Source organism: Aulonocara stuartgranti (genome assembly GCF_965226115.1).
Source record: "Aulonocara stuartgranti genome assembly, chromosome: 20".
Lineage (NCBI taxonomy): Eukaryota > Metazoa > Chordata > Actinopteri > Cichliformes > Cichlidae > Aulonocara > Aulonocara stuartgranti.
Window position 1 is genome coordinate 25,136,103 of NC_138956.1, and position 23,898 is coordinate 25,160,000.

Consider the following 23,898-nt stretch of genomic DNA (forward strand, 5'->3'; position numbering starts at 1 on the left):
CGATAGCACGACCGAGTTGCAACTCGTTTGCTTATTGGTCTGAGGGTACTGTTGTAAGATGGCGCCCAACGAAATATGAGTGGTCTACAGAAAGAAAAACTGCAGCTAACCATCTAACGAAAATCGAGGGGAAATAAAGAATAACCCAGCCACAGAAAACACCGAAATCACTTCGATTTCCTGCTTGTTGTAAGAGGAGTGGCGTTTCGAGGGCAGAGAAGCGGCTCAGACCTCGGCCCGGTTGAGGAAGAGAGGTAGCTAACGCGCCCGCTAACGTTAGCCTGCTGGCTTTAGAGAAAACAGAAAAAATGTAGTCGGTGTAACGTTACCGATACAAGAGAGCTAGCCGAGCTGCCGCTGCTTCCTGTTTAGATGTCGCCTGCGTGGATGCCGACGTGTGCCTGTTTGTGTGCACGGTGGCGTTTATACGCGTTTCCAAACACAGCTGTGACTGCATCTGATTTGCAAACAACACGCGGCTAGTTAGCAGTGCACCTGGCTAACCTAGCGCCTTGTGTTATCAGCTGTTAGATTGGCTGCTTTCAAAATATCGACCCATACGTTTAATAATAACACAGTTACTGTTTAAAACTTGCATCTTTTCCTTATGCAGCGCTTTCCATCGGTGGCTTGAATACTGCATCAGATTTGGAAAGTGACCGCGCTTTTGTCCCAGCTCGTTTTCAGTCAGTCAGAATTAACCCTTTCCTATTACTATCGCTGTGCGCTGCAGCTGGTCAGTGAGCTGTAGGTCAGTTTGTAAACACTAGTGAAACCGATGCCAGCGCAGCGATTATCATCTTCTGTATTTAATGCATTTGAGAAATGAATGGAGAAGTGTATTGTACCGATTTTAAGAATAAGGGTGATGTGCAAAGCTGTAAAATATAAAAGGGATAAACATGATAGGCCGTACTTTGAAGATACGGGAAAGAGTTGTTGAAGCTCTGTTAAAGAGAGGGACCATCGGCGAGCAGCTCTATGACTTCATCCCACGAAAGAGCACTATAGGGTGTTTACCTTGAAGGAGTTGATCACGACGTAATAGAGACGGTTTGCACTGGTGATGGACAGGCTGACAGATGAGGTCAGGCAAGAGTCTCCGTGCACTGTGATGGCAGACGACATTTGTAGTGAGAGCAGGAAACCGGTGGAGGTATGATCTGGAGAGAAGAGGAATGAAAGGCAGTTCAAGGAAGATGGACTACATATGTGTGAATGAGGGGGAGACAGATGAAAAGATGAAGCTGCAAGGAGGAGATGCAGTAAAGGTGGATAGGTTTATATACCTGTGGTGTACCATCCAAAGCAAGGGACAATGCACCATTGAAATGAAGAAGAGAGCACAGGATTTATGATAGAAGGAAGAGTAAAAGACAAGAATTACAAGATGGCTGTGACATCTGCTATGATGGATGGTTTGGAGACACTGGCACTGAAGGACGGGATCAGAAATGAGTGATTCAAGAGGCAAAGTTGGAGAGGTGGTTTGGACATGTGCAGAGGAATAGTTGGTAGACAGGATAAAGGATATTCAGTATGGAGCTGCCAGATGGGAGGAAAAGGGGAGGACCATAGACAAGATTCATGGCTAAAGTGAGGGAGAACATGCAGGGCATTGGTGTGGTGGAGGGGGATGCAAGGACTATGGTTAGATGGAGGAAGATACTCTGCTTTGGCCACCCCAAGAGGGAGCGGCTGGAAAAAAAGGATGATCTTTAGTACATCTGTGTTGTCAAGCGTTACTGAAATTTCTGTTCATGTTACTGTTAATGGGCTTTGATTTAAAACTGTGCTAAATTAAATTAACTTTCCTTCACAGGAGAGAAAACTGTCAGCAGCGATGAATAACTCACTGGACGGTACAGGCTCCTATGAGGAGCTAGTTAGGCAGAAAGCTCGTAGCATTCCTCAGCATCGCATGAAGGAGTTCCTGGAGTCCCTGGCCAGCAAAGGTCCAGACGCCCTGCAAGAGTTCAGCCAACAAAGCGGAGACACTACAACCACTACCACTACTATGGTGTACCAGCAAGAGACTAACTGCATCTACACAGACAGCACAGAGGTGGCAGGGTCATTGCTTGAGCTGGCATGTCCGGTAAATAACTACTCTAAATGATTAAAACCCAGTCTTTAAAAAGATTAAAAAATGAAGATTGGACTGCTTTCTGATGCAGGTGCAGGTGCAGGTCCAGCCACAGCAGCAACAGATACAGGAGAACACGTCTCAGCAGCAGCCTGTGCAACAGAATACAGAGCAGCAGATAGTACAGGTCTGTACTTCTATTAGGTCTTTGTGCTGTGTATATCATTAAACTTGTTAATAATTAATTTCCCGAACTGCTGGCTTTTATTTTCAGGTGCAGATCCAGGGTCAGCAGCAAGGTCAGATGCTGGGCCAGGTTCTTCAAGTGCCCTCTGGCTCCCATCAACAGCTACAAGGTGTGACTACTGCACAGCTGATTCAGTCTGGGGAGCTTACAGAAGAGCAGCACCAACAAGTAAGTACAAAACAAATTCTCAGGATTGCAAATATTTAGTCAGTCACTTTGAATTTAATATTTTTCATCTTTACACTGGTATTAGCTGCAAGCGCAGTTGGTGGCAGCTGTTGCAGGGGGACAGCAGATCCAAATTCAGACAGTGGGGGCCCTCTCTCCCACCCAGCATCAAGACAGTGCAGAGAGGAGAGTAATGGGAACTACAGTTGCCACATCTCAGGGGGCAGGTGTCCTCCAGCCAGCTAAGAAGCGTAAAGTGGACATGCCCATCACTGTTTCCTATGCCCTACCTGCCCAGCAGGTAGCCACAGTCCTGGCTATCCCTCAGGCACAAGGTCAGCAGCAAAGTTATGTATCTCTGCGGCCAGACCTCCTAACTGTGGACAGCTCCCACCTTTACAGTGCCACAGGTACTATTACCAGTCCCACAGGGGAGACCTGGACCATCCCTGTGTATTCTGCACCCACTGCATCTGGAGGCCGTGAGCAGGTAACGCATATTGCCATCCCACAGGAGGCTTATGGAACAGTGCAAGTTGCGGGAACAAACACTACAACAATGCCAACACAAATTACTATTGAAAATGACAAGCTGAAAATCCCTGCCAGCCAAAGCCAGACAGCACAGGCTGTTTCCAGCATAACAAGCTCTGGAGCCATGGGAAGCCAGGAAGAAGTGGTGCACACGCTGGCCGCAAACACACTGTTCCCTGCTCAGTTGATGAATGGAAACATCCACATCCCCGTGGCAGTACAGGGCTACTCAAATGCTACACAGTCCCTTATTTGGGACCCACAGCAGCAGGTGCTGCATACACAGGGGTTGACAGGACAGGACGCACAGCAGCTACAGGTAATAACACAGGTATTCAGCTATGTTTATTTTCACTTTGAAATGTAGATATGGTAGTCCTCAGTGATTGAGATAACATTGTTTATGTGCTTATGCCTATGCAGGGTCAGACAGTTGTAGCAGAGGTAGATGGTCAAGGCCAGCAGCAGGTGCAGGTGCAGGAACTGCTGCTGCCTGCTACTTTGAAGCCAGAGGAGGGGCTGGAGGTGTGGCGGCTTTGGGCTCAGCGTAAAAATGCAGAATTGGACAAATCAGACAAAAATAAACTTGCGCCAATTGGCAGTAAGTGTGCATACCCAATGATTATACATGAGTTAAAATGTTTAGATAAGGCATGTGTTGCCATTTCCTTTTCTTTCTTTTTTTTTTATTCCCAGTCACTTTTTTTGTTTTGTGTATTTTAGGACGGCAGGCCCTGCGTTTTCAGGAGGATTTGGTGTCATGTGCAGTTGCTGAGCTCTGTATGGGTCTCTCTTTAATGACAACAGAGGCCCAGGGACTGGAAGGGGAGACTTATGAGGCTGATGTTCTTTACTATGTTTTTCTGTGCATACAAAAAGTAAGTTCACTGTGCAGGCTTGCCCCTTATCTTCATATCTTCACCCGTTAAATATTTGTTGATCTTTATCTGGTGTGTTAATACAATTGACTCCTCCTTTTTTCTTTTTTCTTCTTACAGTACATGTTTGATAATGGTCGTGTGGATGACATTTTCTCAGATCAGTACTACACCCGCTTTGCTCAGAGTCTACACCAGATCCTGGAGCCTTGGAGGCCATCTGTCCATCCACTAGGTGAGAGCAGCACGTGTTTACCAAAGCTCAGCTGTTTTCACACATGAACTCAGGATGGTGTCAGAGAATCAGCCTGGGATAATATACAAAGTTGCTATATCTCACGGGTAGCACAGCAGAAGATAATCTGCTTCAGATACATTCTCACTATTGGAATCCTTTGTTTGGATTAGGTGAAAGAGCGTGCATGAGTCAGTGCACAGTGCCTCCTTGGCTTGGTGTAAATTTTCCAGACAATTACTTGTGCTTTTCTCACATGGGTGCAATTGGACGTTACACAGATTTTGCACTAATGAGGTGGTGGTGTAAAGACAGCTTAATGTCTCATCTGACATTTGCATTTTTTCTGTTTGGTAATGTCTAGAAAAGCTCAGTGTAGTGCAAACGGTTCTAGTGTGTCTGTATTTACTTAGGCTCAGGGACCTGCCAGGCTTGCAGCACACTGGCAGAAACCCTGAACTAGAGCTTGACTAATACAGGATCTTTTAAGACCGATACCCCTATTTGGTGATTTAATAATCTGTCAGCCAATTTTTTTTTTTTCACAAATCATAAACATATTTCCCAAATATTTGTTATGTGCAGTTACTTATGAGTCTTTACTAAGATAAGATCACAGTGCAGTTTAAAAATAAGCTTAACTTCGTCACGGGACTAGTCGTTTAGGCTCTGATCAATACATTAAGATCAGCTGGTTGTTGTTTGCAGTGTTCCAAGTATATTTTTCTAACAGGGCAAATGGCAGAGTGCCCTCTGGTGGATAAGCTATGCAACATAATAAACACACAGCATTTTCTTCATATCTCTTCTTTACATTTTTCATTTTTATTTATTGGTTGTTATAAATGCTGATAGTGATATATTAAAACCTAGCAAAAATCAACAGATATATCATACAGGCTCTGACCTGAACTGCATATTAATTTAACTGCTGCTGTGGTCATGTTAAGAGCAGAATGTAATATACCTAGGGCTGCTCAATTAATCGAATTTTAATCACGATTACGATCTGGGCTTTCAACGATCATTAAAAATGACTGAGCCGATTATTAGCCCCTCCCTAATTTATCCGCGACACCTTAAAGGCCGGTCCGTGAAAATATTGTCGGGCATAAACCGGTCCGTGGCGCAAAAAAGGTTGGAGACCGCTGATTAAGAGGACCCGAGGGAAGCTCGGAAAGCTAAGCAGAAGTTATTTGGAGAGTGACTGCCGTTGGTTGAAAAGAGAGTTTAAAAAAAAAAACTTCAGTGGTGTTGCACACTATTTTATATAATTTTTTTAAAGTCATTGTTAACCCTTTAAAGCCGGTCAGAGCAGCACGCTCCGTTTTGTGTAACTATTTTTAAATCCCTGTAGAACCTGAACCGTGTAAGCTAGCACAATAATTTGTTTTGCATATGAAACCGGAGGAGTTGTACTTACATCTTATGCCATCAGCTTGTCCTCGGTCACGGTTTCGTTCCACATATAGCTTTGCAAAAATTGCATAAAAAGCGCTTGCAGGAACAAAAACATAATATTCCAGAAACACGCTTTGCCGTTCCTATCAGCTGTTCGTAACACTTCCCACAGTGAAATGATGCACCTGCTGTTTTCTTTGCAAATCTGCATCATAGGATTGTTTTTTGTTTTTCCTGCAGTATATAAAAATTGCTGTATCTCCAAAATAAAACTATGAAGACACTCAAAATAAATTTCCTGTGGTGGGAAACTATTTTTTGCAACTTTATTGTATTTAAAGTTTTGAGGGATAAGCCTCTTAAATTTCTCCAAGTAGAAATATATGTAAACAAAACAAAAGCGATTTTCAAATTTTTTTGTAGTTTATTGCACTTTTTTGCAATTTATGTAATTATTATGGACTTAATGCATACATATTATTAAAATATGGGCTATAACAGTTGTATTGATGTATAGCAACTTGAAATGCTCCCACAAATGGCACTACAGCATTTAAAAAAAATAATATAAGCTCTGGTGGACTTGGTTCTATAGTAGGTCTTAAAGGGTTAAATAAATATCGTCAAATAATCGTGATCTCAATTTCAGTGAAAATAATCGTGATTATCATTTTTGCCATAATCGAGCAGCCCTAAATATACCTAACAAGATGTTCTACATACAGATGCTTGTTATTTTAAAAGTCTGATCTCTGTTCTGTTTATTGTTGCAACATTCTAATCCATAGTTTTCATGTGATGTCAGAGCAGGTACTTGTCCACCTGGCAGGCAAAATGGTCCTGTGCGGTCCCTTGACCTCTTCTGTGGGACTTTGGGCTATCGGATGCATTAAGCAACATTTGTTTATAGCTGCCAGAATGGTGTAGAGTATGGCACCGACAGGTCAAATTGCACCAATCCCTGCTTCTCCACAGCAACCCAGACTGTCAGTGGTGGCTCATGTAAACTGTAGCAATGATCTACCTGACGTTGGAAAAACACTCAGTCAGCTTTACTGTTATGACACGACATTAATGTGACAAATGAATCCTAGTGTAACTTTTCTCAACTCAACAAAATGTAAGATTTATGTGTTGTAGTTTTTTTTTTTTTTTGGGGGGGGGGGGGGGGGTTGAGCTAGCTATGTAGCGCTTACCTTTGCGTTAATTCTGAAAAATTTCTTGTTCTTCACCTCTCACATGACAGAATTATTTACCCATCCAGATCAAAATACATGTAGATGTACACACCTTGAAAGCTTTTATCCCGGTGATAGATTCTTTACACGTAGATGTCAACAAACTGCATCTGTGTGAGAGATGTCGCCACTTTTATGGACTTGAATAAAGCTGCCAGAACAGAATATTTATTCCATAAAATTTACATAAGTAGTCTTGGCTTGAGATTCAAGAGAGTCAATAAACCTCTTGCCCCGCAGTACTGCCAACTGTCCACTATTGGCCGTTACAATGGAGCCATGCTTGCCCACCAGAGTAGTGAATTGGTCATTCAATTGAAAACGATGTATAGAATAAAATGAAGTGATGCTATTTTAAATCCAAGTCAGCTTCACTGGACCATCATATTGTTATGCATTATGGTGTTATACATTACAATTTTTAAATGTATAAGAGAAAGGTGACATGGTGACCTCAAGTCAGCGGTCCCCAACCCCCGGGCCTCGGAGTCGTTTGGTAAAAGGCCGCGAGAGTTGAGGCTCAGGTGTGAAATGTATGGTTTTCAGGGTTTTTATCGGTTTTCAGCGTTATTTTGTTATCGTTTTGATTGTTAACTCAGTTTTCCTGGAACTTTTCACGTGTGTTATGACTAAATCTTCTTTTTTTCGGTACCGGTACTAGTTTTATTTTGTTGTATTTATCCGCGACACATTAAAGGCCGGTCCGTGAAAATATTGTCGGACATAAACCGGTCTGTGGCGCAAAAAAGGTTGGAGACCGCTGCCTTAGGTCACATAGTAAGATGATAGGTATGTGGATTGTATAGAACTTTTTTGCTACATCAATTTCAAGTATTTATAGCTTCTTTTCTGGAAAATTCATATTTGAAGCTTTGTTGTGTGTCATGGCTTCAACTTCGTGTTTTGTCAGAATCAGTTTTATTGATCAAATGTTTGTCTGCTGAAAGATCTCGATTCAGTTCCTTTTGAACTCTTAATTGAAGGTAGATTTAAATTCTGATCAGATGTCAGTGTAATTTGTAACTTCACTGATTGGCAAAGCATGTAAATGTAAGGTGGCAATTCAGTTTATTTTTTAAGTTCCAGACCTCCAACTTTGGAGCAGTTAGCGTTAATAAATACTATGTTTAGGTTTCTTTCTAACTGTTGATCTGGGGTTTGTTTCTTAGATCTATAAACTTTCTAATTGCAGTTACCATAAAGTTTTGTTCGTGGTGGTTATAAGGCGATGAAGCACCTTTTTTGTTTAAAAAAATTTTTTTTTTAAAAAGACCACACAGGTCCTCTAATGCAGCGGTCCCCAACCCCCGGGCCTCGGACCGGTACCGGTCCGTGAGTCGTTTGGTACGGGCCGCGAGAGTTGAGGCTCAGGTGTGAAATGTATGGTTTTCAGGATTTTATCGGTTTTCAGCGTTATTTTGTCATCGTTTTTATCGTTAACTCTGTTTTCCTGGGTCTTTTCACGTGTGTTATGAATAAATCTTCTTTTTTTCGATACCGGTACTAGTTTTATTTTGTTGTATTTATCCGCGACACCTTAAAGGCCAGTCCGTGAAAATATTGTCGGGCATAAACCGGTCCGTGGCGCAAAAAAGGTTGGGGACCGCTGCTCTAATGTGTTCTTTGCCCTCTCCTGACAGGTTATGTTATTCCCAGTCATGTGACAGAGGAGATGTTGTGGGAATGTAAACAACTAGGAGCTCATTCTCCCTCGACACTGCTAACAACTTTAATGTTCTTCAATACCAAGTGAGTACCAAGTTAGGTGCTCTGAAGTGTTATGCTTACTGGAGTAACTTTATGTGGTTGTCTCATGCTTAAGTGGGCATGATAAACCCCTGTAAATAAGAGATACTCTTCATCTACAGCACAAATAACTCTTAACCCACAGAGCTACAAAATACTAAACGAGATTCTGCACCCTCCTGTACTGGCTTCATGGTTGCTTGCAATTCCTTTTTTTTTCTGTTTCTACAGGTATTTCCACCTGAAAACAGTGGATCAGCATCTAAAAGTCGCCTTTTCAAAGGTGCTCAGGCACACCCGGAAGAGTCCCAACAATCCTAAAGATAAGAGCACCAGCATTAGATACCTAAAGTCGACAGAAAGGTTCATAGGGCAGAAAGGTAAGAGCATGCTGGGATTGCATTTGTGCTGCATTTCACAGGAAACCTTGATTCTAAGGACAAACTAATGGAGACTGTATGAACACTTTTTTTTTTTTCAGTGACAGATGATATGTACTCAGAGCAGCTTGAGGACCCTGAGAACCCACTGCGGTGCCCCATCAAACTCTATGATTTCTACCTCTTCAAATGGTAAATGCAAAACACTATGAAGGACACTGAAGGGAATCGGTGAATGAGATATTAAGAAGTGTAAAATGTTACCTCAAAGAGATAATCTATGCAACCAGTAAAAAGTAAATACATTTTAAACAATGTGGTGCTTTTCATGCTTTTTCACTCTGGCCGTGGTTAGTGGTTGCCTCCTTTAAATAAAACTGCATTTCTGTTAATCATATGGGAAGCGGAGTATATAGAGCAGTTTGTGCTGAGGTTCTTAAAGGTGTGAGAACACTGTTGCTAGGCAACTGACAAAATATATATATGCTATATAACTTTTCTCTTGCTCTTCTCTCCAAAAGGTGACTAATTTTTTGTTTCCTACTTTTGAGCATTACCAGTGATAAAAGCTACAAATGTTTGGCTTTCGTTGGCATTACATTGCAGTGGCACTCCATTGTTAACAAATGTTATGTTATTAATATCACATTAATATGTGATTTTGGTACCTTTTTTATTTCAGGAAATGGTGAAAATTCTTGGATTCAAGGGGCTGTATGGATATTGTCTTTTTTGTATTTATGGACTTTCAAAATTTGCAGTTGTATGATCCCAAACTGTGCTCTGTAATCAGTATGTGTACCGTAATTCACAAGATTAATGCCTGGATTTCAAACTGACCCCACACCGAGCATAAACTCCAGGGGATTTTTTTTTTTTTTAATGTACATTTGCCAGAGGTGACTGGGGATGACTGTTGTGCTAGACTCCTTAACTACTCTGGGCTTTTAATCGTTATTAGTCCATGCAGTACAGCCAACCAATGACAACAAAACTTATTTTTCTTTCTGTACTTCACATATTCATGAGAATTGTGATCAGATCATGAGCCAGATGAGCTACTGACGTTCTGGTTCCTCTTAAGGTTTACCAGAGAAGCGAGAGTACACCTGTGCCTCTCCACTGTTCTGATTGTGACACAGTGTGTTACACTTGGTTAATTTAGCTTATTTAATTTATTTGACATATTACTAAATTTAAGATTGTGGACATTGTTGTGTACTGTTTTGAGCATATAAGGTACTCTGGACAAGTTGAATCTTACCTGCTGTCCTGTTAAAAGGTAAAAATCTGTTGTGAAAGCAATCCTCACCACTAAACCTTTTGCCTCTGTTCCCACACAGAAAAGAATTGTATGCAGTTTTTTTTTTTTTGTAAGGGGGGGAATAAAACTAAACTTTGATTTGTTATATGAAGCGTTTCCTGAAAATGTCCTCACCATGTCCTCTTTGTCTCTTTCAGTCCACAGAGTGCTAAAGGTCGTAATGACACCTTCTACCTGACACCTGAGCCCGTGGTGGCTCCAAATAGCCCCATCTGGTACTCAACTCAGCCAATCCCAAAAGAACAGCTGGAGCAGATGCTCGCCCGCATCCTTGTTGTTCGTGAAATCCAGGAAGCCATTAACATGTCCGAGAACGTGCACTAGTTGGACTGAAGGAGAATGAAAAACGAACTCAGCTCTTCTTTCTTCACCAAGCCTTTGATTGCTCTTTATGAGTAGTTTTGTATACTCTCACACCCTCCTGTGGTCTTTAAGGGTGGCATGTATTGTATATGTTTATTTTCATTATGTGTCAGCATATCTCACACATACGGACTGTAAATACACGTACAACCAATAGATTGTTTGTCTTACTGAGGCAATCATTTTTTTTTTGTTTTGGCCAAAGGATTTAGTATCTAATCTTTTTATTGGACCTGAACTCTAATTTAAGTGTTATTTTTAACTGTTGGTTCTCTTTACCAACAGTCTGGAACAGCTTAATAATAATTTTCTTTCCTGTTTTGTTTTAACCTGTAATATATTTCATATATATATTTTCACTGGGGTTGGCCTGCGCTATGCTGCTTTTCTTAGACATCTCTTTTTTGTTGCTTTAGTTTTCCTCTTTTGCCTTGGTCACTATTAAGTGTCACAGTGAATACCTCAGTGGTATTAAAACTGCATTAAGTAGCCAAACGTAGGCTAAGAGCTCATTTTCAAGTTGTGGGAGTTCTTTGTGTTTTACTCTTGCCTGTCTGGAACTGAGTTTTAATGCACACACTCTGAATTGGGAGGTGACTTACATTGTTTGCTTAAACCGCAGCACCACCTGTCGGACTCGCTCAGCAGCATCAAATAGGAGGACTTTAATCTGCTCCTGTTTTGATTGCAACAATGCGTCACTGCTCTGCTCGCATTTGCTACACGCTGGAGGTGCGGTTTTGGATGCTGACTGCTGCTGGACCTTCTTTTCTTCCCAAAATTCACCTGACGAGGCATCTGTTGTATTATACATGTCTATTACAGGAGAGGTGAAAGACTCTAAAAAAGTGGGTTAGCCGTTAATGTTCTATAATGTACAAAACTCATGCCTCCTTCATGTACTGTAATAGGTTCATCTAAGGAGAATGGCAGTGCCTGGGTGTTTTTTGAAACATGACCTTTTTGTACAGCCACTATACCATGTGTCTGCCTTTCTAGCCAGTCCAGTATGAAGTCTGCACATGCGTCTTTAAGTACCGATAGCCTGCATTGTGTGATTATAAGATGATGCACAATGATTTTTCAGGAAAAACAAAGAGCTGAATAAAAGTCATCTTACAATGGCACTTTATCAGTAGTCACAATAAAAATAAAAACTTTAAAAATGAGATAGAAAGACATGCTGTGCTAACATTAAATATTTTGTCAGTAACTTGTAGTATGTGCCAGTATATACAGGTACCAGCCTCAATATTTTTTTGCCACGATAGGTAGGGTAACAGGTTTGACCTGATTTCTTCTTCCTTGAATTCATTCTCTTCTAATGATGATAGAAGCTGCTCTTTCTTTTATCTGCATGTTGTCAGGCCAGTTTTCTGCCTGCAGGGCCCGACCGCATACAGTATACACGTCCTTCTGTCTGAGCTGATGTATGATGGCAAAATTTTTTATGTAGTCTTTCTTTACATATATACATCTTCCAGCATGCCTGTTCAGTTGAAGTGTGTGGCTGGATTGAGCAGTGAAGAGGAAGGAAGTAATCGCCTCAGTAGGTTGCCCGGGTTTAAAATCTGCTGCATTGTGTTCTGTGGTGGGTCAGCTGCAGGTTTCTGTCGGGGTTGGTGACGGTGGCTCCTCCCCGATCGCGCTCTCCGTGCTGAGGAGCTCTTAGGCCGATCCTGGATGTCGTTGTTGGCATTTAAACTGGCTCTCTGGATCTGTGAGCTCCTATAAACAACAAGTTCCCACTTAGAAGTCGCAATACAATACAGAGATAAATGATACACTTCCACCATGCTCACCATGCTGAGGTTCCTCCACTGAGCCAGTGTAACAGACACTGATGAACAAACACGTACTGCTCCTGAATAGACACAGAACAATGGGAAAATTATGTGGATGCTCATCCTTATATTTGGCATGACTCAAAAGTGCGCAAAATGTGCAGATTAGTAATAAATACAAGTATGTATTTTAATACTTGCAATGCCTCATTACATATCAAGATTAATTTAATATTAATAATCTATGACATTAGATTTCTTATGTTTGATGACCTTGTACGGGTGAGCAGACTTGGGGCGTACAGAAAGTACTTCGTTTAGCTGCAGTTAGGCTGTACTTGTACTTAAGTATTTCCATTTTACTTGTACTTTATATTTTAACCAGACATTAATCAATTTAATCTGGCGTAGCTTTCATTTTCAGATCAAGATCTAAAAGACAGAACATCTGATCAATTTATAAAATATGAAAAGAAGGACTGACCAGAGTCTGGACCATCCACATTCGATGCAGACGAAGGTCCTGCACAGCAGCCTTGATATCTGGCCGGATACCCCTCGCACACAGTTGTTGCAGCCAGAGCAGTGTTACAAATGTTCCTGTCCGGCCAATACCTGCACTGAAATCACAAAAACAATTCACCATTTGACTGATAATTCATTATAAACGACAAGAACAATACTGACAAAGACATTGTTAGAGGTCACACCTGCAGTGCACCACAGCCGGTCCCATACGAGGAATGGTTTCCAAATGCTGCCGCACATGCTCAGTGAAGACGCAGAGAGTAGATGGGCTCTTAGGGACTCCCCTGTCAGGCCAGGAGGGGTAGTAATAGTGTGTGATTATCCTGTCTGTTGGACAGTCTCTCTGAAACACAAACACCATAAGCGTTTATCTCTTTGATGGATTACAGGTATGGTCAATGCACACAGGAGTACGCTGCGGCAGGTTAAAGAGGGCACAGAGCATAATGCATGCGTCTTTCACTTACATGCCGGAGGTTAATGGTGGTGATAAAATAATCTGGCCCTTGTTTGCGAGTCACTGTTGTGACTTGGATGAGTCCATGATAAACTGTCCCTGGGTCCAGTGGCCAGTACTTGTCACAGAAAACCTGCACACAAAGAATGAATTGATAAGTTTAGAGCAAATGTCCTCTTTATCTATGTAAGTGAATGTGAATCCTCTAGAATAACCAGGTTACCTGCATTAACTGATCAGCTCCAACTATCAGTCTAATTATATTATAGACTGGACGTCATATTATCTGCCGCTAATGCCATTAATCCTGTGGTCCACATACTTTTCCATTTGCTGAATATTTAATGTACTTTTAGCTAAAACAGTGCACAGATTTATATGTAAGTTTGGGTCATTCTTCTTTGCAACATAGGTAAAAGTCTGAGCATATTAAAAAATTATATAGATAAACAATCGATTTCATTTTTAAGTTGTACATGGTTTATTTTCACTTTGTTTTAATTAAATAATTTGGCATACAACACTGAATGTCATAAATAAATAAATTGCCTACATATTAATTTATCTTTTTAGTCTTTATATACCATTTATTTATTTATTCAAGAAATGAATAAATAAATGGTTTGTTTGTTTTTTTGAAGTTCTAATGTAACAATAAAATAAGCTTCACACACACACACACACACACACACACACACACACACCTACACACACACACACACAAACACAAAATGAGTAAGTGTCTCTCACTATGTCTTTGTGTTTCAGAGCTGTCACCATGACAACAATCCTGACGTTTTGCTCCCACACCATCCTCCAGAAGTCAGCTATGGTGTTGGGCAAAGGACCCTGGGTGCAAATGAAGTCTCTTTCTGATCCTCCACCCTGAATGCAGGCACACATTTAACAACAGGTGCAGACAGATGTAGGTAGGAAGAAGTGATTGAAGTTGAGGAAGTAAATGAGATCTTACAGGCACAAAGTTTGCATTGATGTAGTCGGTGTGTGGATAGGAGTTTTGAACAGAGAGCCTGACCCGACAGTGATCATCTACAACCAGATGTGGAAAAACAGACAAAAGTTTGAAATGTTGCTACGCATTCTTGTTATTCTTTGTATTATAAGAGGCATTGCACTTACACGGTAAAATTAATGGGTATCTGTTCTTTTCCCTGTTGACCTCAGAGTCCCCAGCCCTGGTGGGGAGATCTTTTCCAACTTCACTGAGCTCCTGCATGGACCCACAGACATTAACATGCATGAAAGCACAATCATAAATCTGTTTGCATTTCAAGCTTTAGACTTAAGAGTTACCTCAAACTCCCGTTTAAAGCCTCTGTAGCTATTAGCAGCCAATGCCTGGCACTGCAAATTAAACTCCTGCAAAATTTGCGCTCTTGGGAGAGTTTGCACCCTGTAAAAGACAACTTTTTAAAGAAAAACTAAAAATAACTTATCACTGTGTAACTAACAGTTAACCTTTCTCTTTTTTTTTGTCATTGTCCTATATTCATGATAGAACAGCTGACCAGCTGTTGTAAACATTAACGTGTGAGGAAAATGCTCCCAGTAAACATACTTTACTTTACACATTCTTTAAAATGTCACAGACAGGAGTAGAATGTAGTGTTTTTCTTTTTTGTCTTGTATTGGATTAGAAAAATGTACAACATCATCAAGTATAGTCTCTCAGCTGATATTCTCATGATCCTATAAGCACTCTTTATATCCTTACCTCATGTCTTTTCAGGAAATCCCGCACTTTAAAAAAAAAAGTTGAGCGTCAATATCACTAAGATGACTCTAGTTTTGATCCTGTAAAAGAAAGAAAAACAAACAAGATAAATTAAGAACAGAATGTTAAAAACTAAAAACTGAAAGCGGTCAACACTGTGTTTACCTTTTGTTTCCCCCTCTCCTCCCACCTCATCCACTAAAACTAATTGTACCTTTGCAAGATAGACAGCTGACACCAGGAAACAGTTTTGGTTTTTCAGAAATTATTAGTTTTGTACAAAAAGCGTCTCTTCCTATTGCCACAAGACAAAAGGCCGTGCTGGCGTGTCGAGCACAGCCCAGCATTCACACTGAACAATTAGTATTACTCACCTGACAAGAAGAAAAACCTGCTCCAACAAGTTGTCAACCCCAAACACCCAACAGCAGAAGCACAAAACACAGTCCCAGAAGCTTTAGTGTCTTGTATTTTTTTTCAGGCTTACCTTTGTAAATGGGCCTCAGATAAATGTTTTAAGTCCGCCACGGTCCGCTGAAGAAAAAGAGTAAAATACTACAGTTCTCCAAGGCATCTTAAAGGTGTCTGCTTTTAATTATGTTCCCTCTGTCCGTCTCTGTCCCTCTTTCTCTTCAGGCAGGAAGAAGTGGGATGGGTGGGGACAGTGGGTGGAGAGAGGAACACTAAATTTCAGAGGAAGGATGTCAGTATACCACAGCGATTCTTTGAATACATCATAAAATTCCTTGTACCTGAGAGACAAAATGTTCTCACTTCTATTAACCCTTTAAACGTAATCTTCTTAGTACAAATCTACAGGCAGATAGATAGGTAGGTAGTGAGGTAGGTAGGGAGGGAGGGAGGTAAGTAGGTAGGTAGGTAGATAGGGAGTTTCCAGTGCAAGCTTGACATATGACGTGTAAAATTTAGTTGGCTAATTTTTAGAACGTCAGCAATAATCTCAATCAGATTTTCCCTGACACTTACATTTCAGTTTATCACTATTTCTGGGATATCTTGGCTGGCTTATTTCAAGCATTCTACTTGTGTTCTGTAGTTCAAATGCTTGTCCCATTACCCAGTCTGTGCTAAGCTTAAGGTCGTGAACTGCTATGCTGATTTTGAATACTTTGTTCACTCTCTGAATGCAAAGGGCTCTGAGGTAGCAAAACAGCCTCAAACTATGATATTCCCTCAGTCATGCTTCACTGCTGGGAGAAGGGTTAGGTGCTGATCTGTGAACATGTCTCTGTTTTACTCTAAACACAGTACTGTGCATATGCCCAAAAACTTTTGTCTCATCGTTCTGTCCACACTTTCCCAGAATGGTTGCAGATCATCCAGATGGTCTTTTGCTAAATTGGGATAATGATGTATATTTTTTTCTTTTCGAGCAGAGTGGTTTCCTTTATTTGTGTATGGTGACCACTAAATAAAGAGTTCAGCAGTTTGCTCAGATGGACTCGTGACTTGTTGAGGGTGTATACTGCCTCCTGCGTTATGACACCCAGCAAAAGCTCTACCTGCACTGCAAGGATTATTTTTTTCATAGTGTGATCTTTGCAGAATATCCACACAAAGGTAGAGCAGCAACATTCCCGAAGTTCCTTCATTTGTAGCCAGTTTATCTTTTTGTGGACTTATGAACACCTGCGTCTTTAGAAATGCAGCTGCAGCCTTTTCCAGCTTTGTGCATGTAGAACTGCACAAAACTGGAGAAAAGCTGCAGCTTTTACTTATACTTCTTCAATCCACACATCAAATTTCATTTTCATTACTTTGAAAAAGTTGTCAGTACAGATGTTAACAGCCCCTAAAAACAGTAAGGCAGGAAATGGTTACTGTTACTGACTTCCCCCCCCCCATTACAACTATTTGTGTGTGTCAGACAGGGGCGGAGCGGGGGGGTGGCTTACAGGGCTTAAGCCCGGGTTGTTTTGTCAGAAGCCCGGGGTATTTTGGAGTGTAATTTTTTCATAGTTAGATGCCTGGCTGACAACTGTATAAAACAAAAAGTACACACAATATTCGAAGCACATAGTGCACACTGTGGGAATTTACGACTGTGCGTGAATCCCCCCCTGATATTGGTATGATCCGAGCTCAGTCACTAAGCGACTGAGCGAGGGGGCGGGGCAGCTGCTGCCCGTGAGTGCGCTGTTGGAGAAACAGAGCCAGCCATACTAAGGAGAGCTTAAGTTTGACCAGGTACCAAAGCAAATCATTCGTACCGTACAAATAATGTAAATATGACGGTGCATCACGAAAGATTGATATCAAACTGATCACTTGACCAATATTACGTTACTTGCTCTTCAAGTGAATCAACAAATGGCAAAATGAAAAGCCGAACAAATGCTATTTTTTTTAGAGAGTCTTAGCTTACGTGTGTTTATTTCATATTTTCAGTTCTTACCCTCCCCGACTAAATCGGTTTCAGTTATGTACTGAAATATAAGAATGGACATTAGAGGGTTCTTTCAAAGAAAAAACTCAGGTAAATGTTATTTTATATATTATGCTTTGTATGTTGTTCAGTATATTTCTATGCAAAACAAGAGGGATTTCAGTACACAGCAGGATATTCACATTTGTAACCAGATATTTACACTTTAGGGAAAAAACATTTTTACTGTACAACATCAATTTAGATAAACTTTTGTTTTAGATAAATATTGAAATATCTTTTGAATTAGTTAAATTTCAGAATAAAGAGAGACAGAGCTATTTTTATCACTTTCATCAAATGTAGGAGTACATGTACACTAAATTTATTGTTAATTAATAAGAAAACTGCAGACGATTCCATTCTGAGCTGAAGAAGCTTCTGATAGGTTAGTAGAGTCCATGTGAGTAAATTGGTGGCACATGCATATAAGGCAAAACACAGAGCCTGTTTCTGTGACATGGGAACATCAAGAGATGTCAACCAAAACACCAGGAACAGAACTGTGGAGCTCCATAAGTGTGGCTCAAGTTTGAATACAATTTGGTGCCATTTGCAATTAAGAAACACAGATAGTTTCTCTCTTTACTCTTAAAGTTAACAAATGTGTTTATTATATTTATCAATCTAAAAAAAATAAACATTTAGTCTGATTTGATGTTACAATTAAAAAAGTGTTTTTATCTGAAGAGTAAATATCTGGTTTCAACTGTATATTTGATGATTGTCAGCACAAAGAGGGAGATGGAGGAGAACGAGGACAGAACAGATGAACAAGAGCAGGTGAGACACACGTGTTAGTCAAATGGTTGTTTACCAAAGTATCACCGTATCATAGGTCCTCATGTATCTCGTACCTAGTGTTTCTTTTTAGGTTTGTTATTTTTCAAATTCTGTATTTATTAAGTTCTGCAGGCTTGTTTGCACAACAAGGCTAAATAATTATATAAACTTTTCTCAATCTAAATAGTGGACTTTGGTAGAATTAAAAAATAAGTGTAGTGCAGGTCTATGATGATTTTTAGTGCTATCATCTAGTTCTGATTGTGGTTCTGTCTTGGTTAAGTCCTCAGTAGTCCTGATTTTGAACTGTTGTAGTCCTGTTTTAATTCTGGATCAGTTCTGGGTCTGGTTGAATTGGGGTTTAGTCCTCGTGTCTTGATACAGCCCTGACCTTGTTCTGCCTTGCTGCTTAATTAAAAAACTAGTTTAAGGTGTCCTGCACATGTGATATATATTTTTCCCTATATGAAGTCATTCTTTTTTGAACAGAGCCTATTAATCTTTCAGTCATTTCTACACCCCCCCCCCAAAAAAAAAAAAAAAAAAATCCCACATGCATACTACTCTTTGGGCTAAGCCCCGGGTGTTTCAAATGTCTGGCTCCGCCTCTGGTGTCAGACCACATCTTATCATTTATCAGTTTGTAAATCCTGATAATCTAAGGGTTTAGAGTCGTTCACATGCATATAATACATGGACTGCGCCTGCGTGGTTTCAGGAGAAACGCCCGATTTTCTTTCTTCTTTTTTTTTTCTTCTGTTTTTGATAAGCCTGTGCGACCGTAGGCTCAACCTGATTGGGTCATTTTACAAAAAGGAAGTGAAAACATGTTGCGCTTTTCCGAGCACGATTAACTAAGGGCACGCAGGATATTTGTGGACAATGTGAAATAAGTAACTGCACGCTAAACCCTTTTTACCAGCTGCAGGCCAGCTCTTACAGCGTGCGAGAGCTGGAAATGCAAAAGGTTCACTTGACATATGGACACTCGGGATTCATTTGAGAGCTCAGACGCCGCTTCCTGGTTTGTTGGACGCAAAGAGAAATAAAAGTCCGCGTGTCATTCATAAAGATAAGCCAGACTCTGCAGAGGGGCAGAAATGGATCAAGCACGACCCCAAACCACACAGGAAAGCAAGGTAAAAGAAACAAACGTGCAAAACCCCTCGGAATTATGAGTTACAAACTGTAAGCTGTCAAAATGCACTTCTTGTGCGCATGCTTTGAGTGTCGTAGACTCGACTGAGCTTTCCTTTTTTTTTTTTTTTTCCAATCATTTCCAATAAGAATAAAGGAATCAAAATGTCAGGAAATGACACAAGCAGTACTGCTGCGATATCTGAAAAACTCCAAATATAACAGGAAGGAAGACTCGTTTGTAAGCACAGGGGGCACTATTTAAAATCTTGTTAATTTTCCAGAAAGCCAGTGATACAAATAAGCGTCAATATTTTATTTCACCTACAAGAGTCTTTTCCCCCCTTAAATGTGTGAAATGTTTGATTGAATGTGGTATAGCAAGGTTTTCCTGTCCTGATCTCAGAACTCCAAAAACGAAATCGAAAGTGTTCCGGATAGATGACATTGTGTTTAAAGCTCCGCGTGGAGATACTTAATCCATTACTATTACTTCTTCTTAGGGAGTGGCGTTTGTTACTAATAATAATAATTATCATTATTATAATCAACTTGTTTGTCCACTTAGAAAATTTAGTCACGTCAATCTCATTTTAGTATATAGATTTAATTTTAGTTAAAATGCTGCAAATATAAGAAGCTTAAATGTCAAATATTTAGGAATTTATTATTTCCCAGACTAATTCATCTCTTATAAAATCATGTCCTACTTTTATGTAACACCCTTATAACTGTGATTAACTGTGATGCTGTCTTCAGGGGTCAGTGTCACAGCGGTACAAGGAACACAGTGATGACTCCACTGACAAAAGGGCTACCGACAACACTGTGTCTCCGGCTAAGGTACATCGTGTTTAATAACAAAAACCAAAAAGCTTTATAGATTGTTCTTGTAAAACACCAGATTGTGATGACTTGGGTAACCCCTGTCAATTCAGGATGAGAAGAGGGCGATCAGAAGAGTGCGAAGTCCATCCAGACCGAGGGCATGGTTGTCCACTTCTTACAAACCAAAGTTTGCAGGGCGGTTCCACAAGCCTCGGTAAGAATGCCTAGGTGGGAACTGGGAGTACTGATACCTAGCCTGAGAATCATTTTGTCTGCTCTGACATCTTTTTTTAACCCCCTAAATGATGCAGTTTTACAAGGGATGACCATGCATTCCACAAAGCCGGCTTTGGCACCCAGCGGCACCACCACACGAGCCACTGGGCTTACGTCCACCGGAGAGATCACTTCCATTCTAAACTTCACCACATTCCACTGAAGGAAAGGGTCAGGCTGAAGGAGCAGGAGAAGGAGAAGTACAAGCGGAGAGAGAGCACCGAAGGAAGCTCATCTCCAAAGCAAGAAAACAGTAAGTTCTACAGAAGAGGTCTGTGATAATACAGACGGTTATAGCACACAAACACACTGCCTTTGTTTTATTTAAACAGTTACACAGACATAAAGTCAGGACTTGTGCAAGGTGTTTATTACATGTGAAGGTCATAAAAAATATACGTGAGGCCCATAAAGACATGTCTTAAAGACTTTGGCGTGGAACAAATTCGACTGTTATTAATAATTCAGCTTCCAGTATTCTTCTTGCTTGATTTCCATATGATGGAAATCTTAAACAAAAGCATTTTTTTTTTTACATCTTTAAACTTTAAACTTTAGTTTGTGACTATCAGAAGGTGCGCATTAAATAACACTGATGGTAAAATACAGTGTAAGCTATGAAAGTCTGAAGTCATTACTATTTAATGTCCAAACAATCATGTTTGAAATATTGCAAACCACATGGTGTTAAGCTGTATGGATTTATTTGGAGATACTGTGGCTAATTGGGACAAAATTCTTGTAGTCAAGTGGAAAATCGCAGTCGAGGAATATGACGTTCAGCAATCGGATATCTTTAGATGTCAGCTTTCTTTATGGCCACGCCATTTATTTTCAGCACCGTCAGTGGGAGAACAGGCTCTTTTGTACTTGTAAATAGTGGTCAGGCACATGGCAGAGCTAGAAAAACACTACAAACCACTCGATGAAACAAATAACCCTCTGACACAACGATAAATCAAGCGCTGTAAACATGAAAAAGATGTCACTGTCATTGCCTTTCCCTCCTGGATTTCTTATCATGTTCACACATAATCCACAGTGTACTGCACAAGCTGTACACGTCCCTCTTTGCACTATAAAATAACCACTGGGTGGCAGTATAGGCAAGCAGAGGCAGACGCACATATTCAGAAGCACTTTGCATTACAAATATTTGGAGGGCATTTGCTCATTGTGTATCTGCTGGTTGGTAGGTAGTCACACTCTGGTAGCAACAAACCAACGTTACATAATGCTGATAACTAAGGAACTTTTATTGGACTCAATAGATGGATTATGTCATATGGCCTGCTGACAGTGTAACTGTGTGATTTAGTTAGTCAGATAGAACAGATTAATTACTTACTTCATCATTTTGTGACATAGGAAGTAAATGGCAGAGGTTTAAAATATCTTGTGGTCATGTTCCGCTCAGTTTTAACACTAACTGTGAAGTCCACGTTTCCTGTTTTGTTGTTAGTATAAAGCGGTATGCTTTGTTTCTGTTTAACGGGTGAGCTACTGTATGTTTTTATTTTGCACGCAGGCACTGTATCTGCGTGCACACTGCAGCACTGTGGAGGTGTGTGTTTGTGTATGTGTGAGTACTGAACAGGTTTGTTTTTTGTTTTTTTTTGTTAGTGTGTGTGCGCGCGCCTGAGTGATGGTGCGATGATGGTGACTCATCGCTGATTTGTGTGTATATATGAGTGCGAGAGAGAGGAAAAAGAGAGGGAGCGACTAGCCAGCGGTATATAATGAGCCATGACAAAGCTATTGCCTCACATAGGGACGCTGCAGCCAAACAATGCAGTCCAAAATCACATAAATGTCAGCAGATTCTGCCAAAACTTTCTCTGATTCCAGATCCTGATACTTAGAACAAAAAAAACAAAACAAAGCAGAAGGAGGCATAAGAATAGCGTAAATGACGACTAAAAGATAGGGTACTCTGGGAATAGGAAAAAAAGGGGGCCCGATTTGGTATAAGATAGTGGACATAACATTTCTTTCCCCCTTCTGTTCTGTGTTGACCTCGTGTTTTTTCTGTTTTTCCAGCTACTAGACCTTTCACTTCAAGGTCCTCCTCCAGCAGAGACAAGGACATGCAGTTCACCGTAAGTTCACCTGTAAGAATGGTGCTCTGCTATATATATATATATATATATATATATATATATATATATATATATATATATATATATATATATATATATATATATATATATATATATATATATATATGTGTATGTATGTATGTATATATATATATATATATGTATATATATATATATATATATATATATATGTATATATATATATATATATATATATATATATATGTATATGTGTATGTATGTATGTATATATATATATATATATATGTATATGTGTATGTATGTATGTATATATATATATATATATATATATATATATATATATATATATATATATATATATATATATACATACATACATACACATATATATATATATATATATGTGTATGTATGTATGTATATATATATATATATATATATATACATACATACAGCTGGATAGCGTAGTGGTTAGACTACACGCCTTTGGAACAGAGGATCGCAAGTTCGATTCCTGCCTGGGGCGTCTGTATCCAGTAAGGGTCCTAAGGCTAGACCCCCTATGCTAAGCAAGCCTACCGCAGACATGAGCGAGACAGATAAATATGAAGGCATGCCGGCTCGGACGTCGCCCGGATCAACAAGGTCCGCGTCAGGTGTTGAGGAACCAGGGCACCCTGACGAAAAGTGGGCTACTGGAACAAGAAGGCATCGGTGGGCAAGGGACGAAAACAGGGCTTTGTTGGAATGCTACTACGCAAGTAACCCCGGCGGAAGGGGCTACATGAATAGGATGAGGGACCTATGGATTCTTCGATACCCAACATCCACAATGACAGCGAAACAACTAGTAGCTCAGTGTTCCAACATTCGAAAGAAGGGACTGCTCTCACAGCTAGAGATTGACGAGGTACAACACAAATGCTACGGCAAGGAGGAGTCAGGACGCCAGGTCAGGGGGGAGATATCATCACCCCCACCCGAGATTGGGTACATAGCCCCAAGTGTGATAGGAGAAGGATCGTTGAGTGCGAGAGGAACTGACCTGAAAAATAGGATCATGGCCAAGCTTGAAACCTGGATCCCCTGTAGCCGGTTACCAAGATTACGTGAAGTACCCTCAGAAGGTCTGCTAGATGATGTTAATGCAGCACTACGGGCAATACCTACAACCACGATTACCGACACTAACAAGCTGATCTACAATACGGCAGCAGTGATCAGTGAGATGCTTGGCTACAAG

The 23,898-nt window shown here is 40.4% G+C and overlaps 3 protein-coding genes across 6 annotated transcripts in view; 2 read left to right on the forward strand and 1 right to left on the reverse strand.

Annotated features, from left to right (window-relative positions):
- Position 1: 1 nt before the first annotated feature.
- On the forward strand, positions 2-11,577 carry LOC309697661 (transcriptional regulator QRICH1-like). Of its 2 annotated transcripts, none has more exons than XM_082519752.1 (12): positions 2-254; positions 1,823-2,098; positions 2,178-2,273; positions 2,361-2,501; positions 2,587-3,366; positions 3,459-3,636; positions 3,759-3,913; positions 4,034-4,148; positions 8,428-8,536; positions 8,765-8,913; positions 9,015-9,105; positions 10,375-11,577. In XM_082519752.1, exons 2-12 carry the CDS (start codon positions 1,844-1,846, stop codon positions 10,559-10,561), a joined length of 2,256 nt encoding a protein of 751 aa, XP_082375878.1. In that variant the 5' UTR covers positions 2-254; positions 1,823-1,843; the 3' UTR covers positions 10,562-11,577. The 2 variants fall into 2 exon arrangements, with proteins under 2 accessions (XP_082375878.1, XP_082375879.1); XM_082519753.1 differs by having other exon boundaries at positions 2,587-3,354.
- Positions 11,578-11,711: 134 nt separating this feature from the next.
- Positions 11,712-15,915, reverse strand: LOC309697662 (receptor-type tyrosine-protein phosphatase V-like). Of its 3 annotated transcripts, none has more exons than XM_082519756.1 (11): positions 15,592-15,915; positions 15,105-15,184; positions 14,684-14,783; positions 14,510-14,600; positions 14,343-14,419; positions 14,120-14,254; positions 13,380-13,502; positions 13,095-13,255; positions 12,869-13,004; positions 12,403-12,464; positions 11,712-12,325 (listed from the first exon to the last, which is right to left on the reverse strand). In XM_082519756.1, the coding sequence occupies exons 2-11, from the start codon at positions 15,107-15,109 to the stop codon at positions 12,094-12,096; spliced, it is 1,122 nt and encodes a 373-aa protein (XP_082375882.1). In that variant the 5' UTR covers positions 15,110-15,184; positions 15,592-15,915; the 3' UTR covers positions 11,712-12,093. The 3 variants fall into 3 exon arrangements, with proteins under 3 accessions (XP_082375882.1, XP_082375880.1, XP_082375881.1); XM_082519754.1 differs by having other exon boundaries at positions 11,712-12,328; positions 15,592-15,912; XM_082519755.1 differs by lacking the exon at positions 15,592-15,915 and adding an exon at positions 15,270-15,540 and having other exon boundaries at positions 11,712-12,328.
- A 3,154-nt stretch (positions 15,916-19,069) lies between these two features.
- LOC309696856 (uncharacterized protein) overlaps positions 19,070-23,898 on the forward strand; it is a 10,751-nt gene continuing 5,922 nt past the window's right edge. The window contains exons 1-5 of the mRNA XM_082518317.1: positions 19,070-19,472; positions 20,230-20,313; positions 20,409-20,512; positions 20,610-20,827; positions 22,615-22,673. Coding sequence (XP_082374443.1) covers positions 19,434-19,472; positions 20,230-20,313; positions 20,409-20,512; positions 20,610-20,827; positions 22,615-22,673 — 504 coding nt within the window. The 5' untranslated portion in view covers positions 19,070-19,433. The remainder of the gene's footprint in view (positions 19,473-20,229; positions 20,314-20,408; positions 20,513-20,609; positions 20,828-22,614; positions 22,674-23,898) is intronic.

Excerpts from the sequence above, each read along its gene's own strand:
- LOC309697662 (XM_082519754.1), bottom strand. Across the intron at positions 14,601-14,683 it reads GCTTTAAACGGGAGTTTGAG|GAGCTCAGTGAAGTTGGAAA; the intron begins GTAACTCTTAAG and ends GGGTCCATGCAG. Across the intron at positions 12,329-12,402 it reads AGTGGAGGAACCTCAGCATG|GAGCTCACAGATCCAGAGAG; the intron begins GTGAGCATGGTG and ends TGTTGTTTATAG.
- LOC309697661 (XM_082519752.1), top strand. The coding sequence starts at position 1,844 with ATGAATAACTCACTGGACGGTACAGGCTCCTATGAGGAGCTAGTTAGG. Across the intron at positions 2,099-2,177 it reads TGCTTGAGCTGGCATGTCCG|GTGCAGGTGCAGGTCCAGCC; the intron begins GTAAATAACTAC and ends TTTCTGATGCAG. Across the intron at positions 2,502-2,586 it reads CAGAAGAGCAGCACCAACAA|CTGCAAGCGCAGTTGGTGGC; the intron begins GTAAGTACAAAA and ends CACTGGTATTAG.